Source organism: Magallana gigas, chromosome 6 (genome assembly GCF_963853765.1).
Source record: "Magallana gigas chromosome 6, xbMagGiga1.1, whole genome shotgun sequence".
Taxonomy (NCBI): Eukaryota; Metazoa; Mollusca; class Bivalvia; order Ostreida; family Ostreidae; genus Magallana; species Magallana gigas.
Genome location: NC_088858.1, coordinates 24,861,843 through 24,871,619, shown reverse-complemented (window position 1 = coordinate 24,871,619; position 9,777 = coordinate 24,861,843). Strand labels below are relative to the sequence as shown.

The 9,777-nt window shown below is 33.6% G+C and overlaps 1 protein-coding gene across 1 annotated transcript; it reads right to left on the bottom strand.

The window, feature by feature from the left end:
- Window positions 1–483: 483 nt before the first annotated feature.
- On the bottom strand, window positions 484–8,598 carry LOC117689254 (O-methyltransferase MdmC). The gene is made up of 6 exons (XM_034469692.2): window positions 8,385–8,598; window positions 7,073–7,229; window positions 5,711–5,920; window positions 5,453–5,553; window positions 1,632–1,793; window positions 484–1,005 (listed from the first exon to the last, which is right to left on the bottom strand). The coding sequence occupies exons 1-6, from the start codon at window positions 8,517–8,519 to the stop codon at window positions 937–939; spliced, it is 834 nt and encodes a 277-aa protein (XP_034325583.2). The 5' UTR covers window positions 8,520–8,598; the 3' UTR covers window positions 484–936.
- Between the last annotated feature and the right edge of the window lie 1,179 nt (window positions 8,599–9,777).

Genomic DNA, 9,777 nt, shown 5'->3' with positions numbered 1-9,777 from the left:
TATGGGCTTTTCAGACAGCATTTCTACCAATATCTAATTTCTTATGGAAATTTTTAGTTCATTCATAGCTCTATATATAGAAACTTCCAGATTGATATCTACACGCCCCGTTTAGCGATTGGTTGAAACCTATAGCGACCTAAGAAAAACCACGGACTGCACGAAATAATCATGAAGATGTCAGACTTAAATTCCCATTGGAGACGATTTGGCTGTTTCTTTTAGCTAACGTACTGACGTACATTAACAATAATTTGGTTAATTTTTCTTTCTTTTTACGACCAATTTATCAATCTGTTAAAAGTAAGATGTAAAAATATATAAGCAATGAAGAGCTTTCTTTGATGATTCAATCATGCGGGTTATGAAGGTAGCGATCATTGCAGTAAAAATTTACATAACACGCTAACGCGGGTTATATATTTTTTCTGCAATGTCACCCAAAATGAATCACCAAAGAAATCATTTTATTGTTTAAATGAAGAGCCAAAAATCCTTTTTCAAAGGGATGTTAGATTTAATACATGTAACTATCCCTGCGCATGTTGTTAATAATTAGATAGAACAATGTAATAATTAAAAGTGATAGAACAATGGAATTCAGGAAGTGATACAAAATATCTTCATCGAAAAGATACATGATTGCAATAATTATACTAATGGTCCGAAATTTTTTCCATGTACAATTGAATTTATTTATAGATAAGTCATGTACCATACATATCAGATAAAGCATACCAACAAATAATAAACAGCATGAAGGATTGCAAATCCCTCAGTTTACATGATCATGTTGGCTCGCTTTGTTCCTGCACGTTGGAGCTGATCACAAGGAATTGATTAATGATCGTCATATGACGTGGCAATCAATGGCGACGTAAACGTCACGCCCGCCTGTGTCGTCTGCTAGAGTCTTTAAAATGGTCTTTCACTCTTCTATTTGTGAACATTCACATCTTGTATTCTTCTTATGATCATCAGGCCGTCACGAATTGGCACCAAAATCTAGCGAACAAAAACATATGCATGCGATCATGAAAATAGCAATTACTTCTTTAAAAGCATAGATTATGAAAACGGAACAAAACATTTACTGGAGTTTTTCCGTTCCTTTACTGCCGGGCCAGTTGATTTTTTAAAACCGGATTTTCCAAAGGAAATGGTAAAAATGGTGGGCGGATGGCTGTTAAAAGGGCACCCCTAAATTGTTTGGATAACTCCTTTTGGAGTTAGATCAAGATATGAAGTTGTTTTTATGATGAATTGACTGTTTCTTTTAGCCAACTTACTGATGTACATTAACTGCACAGTATTTTACTGAATTTATCTTACTTTTTACAATCTATTAATTTGTTAAAAGAAAGATATAAGTATAAACCATAAAATGCTTTCTTTGATTATTCATGTAAATGTTTTCTGCAATTTCGCCACGTTTTTATTCCGCATGCGCATGAATCACTAACGAAAGCATCTTTACTGTTTAAACAAAACACAATAGCCTACAAAAGAAACTTAAAAGTTATAGCTTTGCACATGCGACCGCATGAAAACTAATAAAAGCAGTCTTCGACTCTTCGTCGTAAAGTATAAAATTGTAATGTTATATGTGGAGCAGTATGATAAAATAGAACCTTGTGAACATTTCCATCTTTTCTGACAATGTCGTTGAAATTGGTAATCCCTTCTCCTGCCTTGCCCATATACCCTTCCTTAGTGTAAGGATCTCCAAAAAATAGGGCGTTGTCCACCAGTATCATCCCTTTGGGTGCTAGAAGCCCTAGTTCCCATATCATCTGCAAAACGAACGGTCAGTTCTACTAGGTGCGGATCTAGAATTTAGCAATGTAGTGGGCGAGTTTTTCGATAATGGTACATTTATTTATTCACCAAATGTTCATTGTAATACGTAATTAGCTACATGTCAAACAGATGTTTCCCCAAGAGTTTACAGTTTTGACGGAAACAGTGCATTAAAGAAAATTACGGAATTGCTAAAGGAATGTGAAGTGTCATTGATCAAATACTAGTATGTAAATAATGTAAATGAAGCGGCGCGTATGAATACAAAACAACAACAGCAACAATATTCAAAATGGATGCGCCTTCAGCTGATGCAGAGCTATTGAGCTGAATTTAATGGATTAAACACAAAAAGTGAGTTAAAATCTGAACCAGCTGAATTGAAAACGAAAGGAACATACATGCGATAGCTTGTCATATTATTCTCTGTGCAGAAAAACTCGTAATAAAACTAGTTTTCATATGAGATCGCTGGAATATGCAACTCGACATAACCATCCAAGGAGAGGCGATCGTGGACGAAGATAGTTGATATGTCGACAAAGAATAGTATGTATAAGCGACTTTTGTAAACGTTGTGGTAACCAGATAGCCAGTGATGTACTTAAATGGTATATGCGCCGAAGGAGTTGATGCATTACTCATAGCTTTTTTACGATGTTTATTCTGATGACCAATCATGTATGTGTGTTAATTGCGTGGACCCTGAGGTCCACGCAGAAAATATATAAGCGAGGTTAAACCGGATGCTATGGGGAAAAATTCAGCATGCGCATGAGTTAGCCTGGTTCCTGTGCGTAATGGGTAGCTCAGGGAACCAGGCTAGCACACATTTATCTGAATCGGGATCGGGATTACATGTCATATGCACTCATAAGTTCAAAGGCGCTGTAATTTGAAAAGTTGTCGGTAAACAGTACAGAAACAAAGAATTCTTTTTAAAGAAATGATCGGCATGTGATATGAACTGTCAGTATTATGAAATAAGTTAATGTTAAGCCGAAACTACAACAGGCATCAAATAGCATAATTTGCAATGTTTTGTTGTTTCCCGAATACACATGTAGCTTAACTCTACTTTTACAGTAGGCGAGGCTAGAGTACTTCCCGATTAAAATTGTTTAAGTATTTAAGTATGATTGAATAATTATGTGACTGTATATAATACAGAGGCGGATCCAGTAATTTGTAAAAGGGGGGGGGGGCAACTGATGAAAATCAATAGGTGCAAAATTCATTATTTGTCCATAAACAAGTGGGTCATGTAATTTTCTTTGTATTTTTCGTACGACACGAAGTAAAACTTACCTATTACAGGATAATACTTAAGTTAATAAACTAAACAATACATTTGAAAGCGGCTTTTAAAGTAAAACGAATGCGTGTACTCGTACTTGATGGCTTACTCGATGGCTTGTCGGTTCAAAACTGTATGAACTATAATCGATTTTTTAAAGAAATAGAGAAGAAAATACATTGCATATGTTATTGTAAATCTGTGTTTTTTTTAGCAATACTGCTTAAGTTTTTGTTTTGTATTTCTTTTTATTTTTCACATGTTTACTCAGTGTAGTAAACACTGGATGCTGAAGGGGAGTGCTTATTCGATAGGGATTTTTCATGTAAGAACAAAATTACGGTACGTTGTACGAAATTCTTTAAATAAGCAATTTTAAAAGCATTTATTTGAGAAAACTACAGTATTTATATTATAAATGGGGAAAATTGCCTTTAAATAGGCTCAAAAAAATTCACATGCCCTAGAGAAAGGGGGGGTTCCGACCCCCGGAACCCCCCCCCCCCCTGGATCCGCCTATGTAATAGATGATTGAATAATTATATCACTGTATAAAAGTTAAAATCTCAAGAAAAATGCATCAAAATTAATATGAAATTAATTTACACAAAGGTGTCACTACATAGTTAACAGAGTAGTGCGAAGCGTAATGTGTGCGCAAATAGTAGGCCTAGAATTCGCCGAATGCCTGCTATAATACATGCAATCTTCTGTAATGTTGATCATAATTATTTTAGAAGTATGAACCCTTTAAACTCTGAGATAAAAAGTCAGGGCTATACATACACGTAATACAACGAACAAAAGTGGTTAAAAGTAGGCGGCTAGAGTAGGTGGAACTTTGATAATTTTAAGGCTTTCACGTTTCCGTTAGAAACACATGCTTGTGGTCCACGTATTGCAGTCCTTTTTTTAAAGGACAGCTACTTGTTTAAAATTATCGTTACCAAATTTGAACACCAGTGTTACCGTGAAAATGTATAGGCCTATATGTTTGTTATAATATTCCTGGAAAAGGAACAGCCAGCCTCGCAGTAATGTTGATTGATCTCAGGCAGACGATTTTGTGAGAAGACGCTTAATTTTCTTTTTCGTGAATCAAATAATGTTTTTTATTTTTTTTTTATTGAAGGTTAAACTTTCAAGTTTTTATGTTTATAAAGTTGTATTTTGTTTGCTGACAATAAAACAGCTAGACACAACTTAACATTTTGTTGACAGTGTTTATTTTGGAAATTCCCGTTTTATAAATAGTGTTAGATCAGAACAGTTGAGAAAAGTAGATCCGGCAAAATTTTATTGATGCAGGTATCAAAGAAATTTTTCGACCAATCAGAAGCGCTAATATCTCATCAAACGAATAAATATTAAGTGATAAAATCATCATCGTTGTTCTTAAAAAATTATTGAAGCTGAAAATAATCTTTGTTTGTGGACATTTGTTTTTTTTTAAAATAAAGATGAAAATAATGAGTGGGCCCTAGTACAATAGAGCGACATGCCTGCCAATACATTGATTTGAATTATAATGGCTTTTTAACATATCATGTGACTACATTTTTCAGTTAAGTTTATTCATCAGACAAGTGAGTAAGGTTATGAAACGTCATGCGAAATGAATTAAGGCCTGGTAAAAGACAACCGTTTATAATGGAGAAGACCAATTAAATTTTTGAATGTTAAAATGTTTTGAGGCTTAAATGAAGGGAACTGGAAGTTAATCGTGAACCCCGACTGAAAATTTTAGTTATAAATATTTCATATTAGAGGTAAATATCTCAAAGATTAAGTATATGCAAAAATAAGTGTATAATTCGGATATTACTTTTTTGTTAATCAACCGAGGGGCCACATGGCACAATATCATTTGAAAGCCCATATACATGTAAAGCCAGTGTTGCTCAGGTGAGCAATGTGGCCCATGGGCCTCAATTTGTTAAGATTCATTTTCAAGGAAGTATTGTTGGGAAGAGCAGGGTTCAGAATATAAACTTAATTATACATATCAAATCTGGTAAAAATTTATATATGAATTCTGTGGATTGTTAGACTAAGTACTATAAGACTTTCACTGTGTACTCGCGCTTATATACAATAACACAAAAGTTTCATGACTTGTATGTTAAAAAGGGTACCTATAAAACTAACGTGACTAAACACATGAATGCATTTGTATGCGGACCTCGTCTAAGACCTGCATGCAACGACAACTTGCACTCTGCGCCATTAAGTAACATGAGGCCTATTCAAAGCAAAATGAATGGTTTCTTGATGAATTTTGAGTCGTCAAAGGATTAAATTGCTGTTCATGAATTACCTTTACAGCCAGTGAAAAAGATTAAAAGTTATCTTCACCTTGTAATAAACACCGTAGTTTTCTTTGTCTGCATCTATGAAAATCAGATCGAACTGCATCTTCTTGTCGGCGAGCGCTCTCATTGACTCCCTGGCATCACCTTGAATATCATGCAAATGCGTTAAATGCTCACAAAAATCAAGAATAATATGGCCCAATTCTCCCCCTTAAAAATATGACACATTAAAACAACGATATCCATGTATAGGAACATAATGATAAATAGTGTGCACATGCCAAACACAAACAAATGGTACCTAACATGATATCAACTTTTTTCCCACATTCTGTTTTATCCAAAAGTGACCTTGCAAGATCAGCAATGTAAGGGTCAAGTTCACAGGACACCACTTTCCCGTCTTCCGGTATGCTTTCCGCAAGCGCCAAAGCCGTACATCCGGTGAACAGACCTAGTTCCAGGACACGCCTAGCGTTACCCAGGCTTGATAAGGATCGCAGAAACTGTGCTAGAAAAAAAATGCGATGTCAGATACCATATATGCGTAAGCAAGCGTCATTTTGGCGAGGTATTAGTGGATATATATAAAGGGAATTGGCAAGGTTCGGAAATAATGGAACGTTTTAAACAAACCTCTATATTAGGTTTAGCTTTGCAAATTCTGGAAATTCTACCCAATTTTCATATTTCAATCACACATTTTATCTGACTGGATATTTTAATTAAATATCTTTTTTTCAAATTAAAACAAATCATTCGCCGCATTTCAGTTTTTTTTATGGAGATTTTTTTTTCACAAAATCTACCGTTCATTGACACAGTGTATCGTTTAACTTCTGTTAGAAACTTCAGCAAAGAATTGTTTCTGTTGAATTAATCATAATTGTGTTAGTATTGAAATAATATATATATATATATATATATATATATATATATATATATATATATATTCCTTTATCTTGTTCATTGATCTTTTTTTTAGAATATTAATACAAACTTATACATTGAATTACCATGAATACCTTTAGTTCTTTCGAAATTCTATCATAATTTGCCTGCGTGTAGTTTTATCCTGTCATTTCTTGGTTCCTTGACTTTTTCATCTAACAATAAACTTTCTGTAAATTATCTAATTTCATCTCGTTTTACCTATGTAAGTCCGAGCATTTATAACCTTTACTCATGTTTTAGGTGATTTATTCAATTTATCTGAACGACAGCATTTGCCTCTCAAGGTCATTGCCCTATTTATCATCACACTCTCATCTACTTTTCTACCGTTTAGATACGAAATGTGAGCAAATAGTACTATGATTGTAAGGGGATTAATCAGAGTACTTAGTATATCTTATAGTCAGAAGGTTATCTGAAGGATACGAAATATGAGCAAATCGTACAATGATTGTAAGGGGATTTACTCTCAGTACTTAGTATATCCTAGTATGATTTGAAACACTAAGAGTTGAACAGTCAATTGAATAATTTTTTAAAGAATCTTTAAAGTAAATATTAAAAAGTTTCTAACAGCCAATTTGGTAGAAAGACATAACATTGGTATGAATTCCCACAATTGGTGTGCGTGTCTACATCATAAAAGTGAATGTGAGTTTCGCACAGGAAACATGACGACTTCTAAGCAATATCATTTTCCAAATCGTACCTTCTAAATTTCCTGACATCATCAGGGTAGTTGGGACATAACTAAGCTTTCCTTGTTCAAATGCATCTTTCCATTGGTGATGTAGCGTAGCTTCCATGAGTCTCAAAAGATCCTCGCTAGGTTTTGTTGATTGGTCTTCACAGTAGTCCGCTCGGACCTGACAGTGTGTAATTATCAGCCATATTAAGTTGCAATCAAAATGAGATTACATGAAGTTTTTTTTTCTTTTATAACAATTCATTTTATTTTAATTTTAGGGATTTTTACAATTCAATTTTACTTTTGCTTCGCTTCGGGTAATATTAATTTCATATCTCGGGGCTAATATATTCAAAGGAATGTTGCCCTCAACCCCAGTCAGCGTACTAGTATGTCAGTGTCAGTTTAGTTACTAACTAGAAAAATTCTATGGAATTTTTGTATGTGAATTTTATTCGCCTGGCTTTTTCTGGACTTTAAAAACTCTGTGATTTTTTATTTCATGGACCAGTACTTTTTGTATAGAAAGGAGTACCCCCGCAATGATTCTGTGAAAATGTTACTATCTGCAACCATGTCGTGTTACATCTTAATTTTAGAAGCATTCTGTAAAGATTAATATTAACGAAATTTAACACTTTTTAACGAATTACTTTACAGTTTGAAAAAAGTTTTATTACCTTTAAACATAATAGTTTGAATGAATCTATTTTCACATAAATTCTTTAATTCACAATCAGATTATTTAAAGTATCAAAAATCTAACCCTCAATTAGCAAAAAATGTAGTCTGGTGAAAGAAAACATGTATATAGTGAATTTGCTGTAGTAATTGTTACGAATTCGTTTTACGGATATAACGAGTTACGGATATATCAATTAACATCGTAAAAATGTTTCAGTTTATATGTATATATGATATGACATTCACTTCTTTTTTCAGATCTGGTGTCTGCAAAGATCAAAACAGACACTTTAACCAAAAGTTACAGTAGCACACGCTTATAACGAAGTCCCAGGAACGGGCAATTTTACTTCGTTATAAGCGTAATATTCGTTATATCCGTCAAGTTTAGAACATGGAAATAAAGTCACGGGGAATGAAAATCACTTCACTGTAAGCGTCAATTCATTGTAAGCGTGTTGTATATAACCGTGTTTTACTGTATTTCTACATTTTAATAAAAATCAACGTTCGAACTCACTCACAAAAACCAAATAAATCGAGTGTTTCTTTTCATATCGATTTCCCTCTTTTTCCTATCCCTTTCATTTTCTTCCATGAATGAAAATACTGTTAATATTGATGAAATTAAAAAAATCGCATCACTCACCTTAAGCAAATCAATAATTGCGTCTATCTCAGCTCTGAGTTTTGGTGACACATTCTCTTCGGTTGCCATCTCCTTAAGCTTATGTAGCCGTCTGTAAGCTGGCTCCAGAATCATGTAATTCTGTCTACGCGCCATTCCGGTTCATAAACTACGCAACATGGACTGAACTCGTTCTATGAGACAAGTTCTCGAGTACTGAGTTTTATATGTGTGTGTTCCCCTTTAAACCTGTCGTATCGATTATTTTTGTCTGCAACAGCAAGCGTTGTTGCTTCTCAATCTTGTTTCTTTCTTTTTTTTTTGAGGGGGGGGGGGGTTGATTTTAATCAACTCTCCTATGCAGTTACTCTGGCAAACCGGAAGTGAAACAGTGTTTGAACCTAAGCACAACTCTTCACCGCTAACAAGACTTGATACTTTTAAGTACTATAAAATAATCGATAATATCGATATAATGTAATCAGAAGCATTGTTTTTCAAGGAAACTTATTTATACCTTGAAAATTGTCAGATTTTAAATGGTACAAACAATTTAGATATGTTTGGTAGTTGTATGTATTCCTATGCTCAAGCTCAAGATTGCTTGGATACAATTTTTCCGAAACTTTCCGAATGCTGATACATAATGCATCGTTTAGTTTGTAGTTCATTAAAAAACTTAGAAGAAAATGTGCGTAATTACTCAAATATACATATAGCTATAAGAAATTACTTGCCATGCCAAATTTCATATCTTTGATTTTAAAACGAGCAATATACAAAATCAACTACTGTCAGTACTTTGATTTTCTTTTTCTTTTTTACTTTTTTTGGCCTATGTAATGCTCTGATGCAAAAGAAGGTTGGATTTTTAAAAATTATATTTTATACAATTTTACATGTTTTGGTTTCTTCAAATATAATTGTGTTTCTGTTTTTAACGTAAAAGTGTTAAATTTAGCGTTAAAAAAATATCCACATAATTATCTTCGTGAAAATTGCTATCTCAACACTAAGTTTAAAACTATTTCAAATTGAATACTAAAGATTTTTTATGTATGTCAGAATTGGATATGCAAGAAAAATGTTCTAAAAGGTCGTTTCTGTGAATTGCAAACCTAACAGTTATGCTTATTTAATCCAAACCCTCCTATTCTTTGACAAAATGACGCGTACAAAACAAGATAAACTGATTCAATGTGTTCATAGATGATATCATCGACAAAAAAATGCAACAATTGATTGAAGCTACTACCAATACCACACATATGTAAACAATAACAAGACCGAAGCTTTGTTTACAGAACAAAGAATTTTGAACTTTGGATCTTGTTTGTAACCCGATACAGTAAAACTCGTTTAGTACGAATTCTGATAAAACGATTAACGGATATAGCGAACTGATTTTTAGTCC

What these genes read in the sequence shown, in the direction of transcription:
- LOC117689254 (XM_034469692.2), bottom strand. Translation starts at nt 8,519, where the DNA reads ATGGCGCGTAGACAGAATTACATGATTCTGGAGCCAGCTTACAGACGG. An exon ending in CAATTATTGATTTGCTTAAG is followed by an intron (nt 7,230 to 8,384) that starts GTGAGTGATGCG and finishes ACACACTGTCAG; the next exon opens with GTCCGAGCGGACTACTGTGA. An exon ending in GATGTCAGGAAATTTAGAAG is followed by an intron (nt 5,921 to 7,072) that starts GTACGATTTGGA and finishes TTTTTTTTCTAG; the next exon opens with CACAGTTTCTGCGATCCTTA.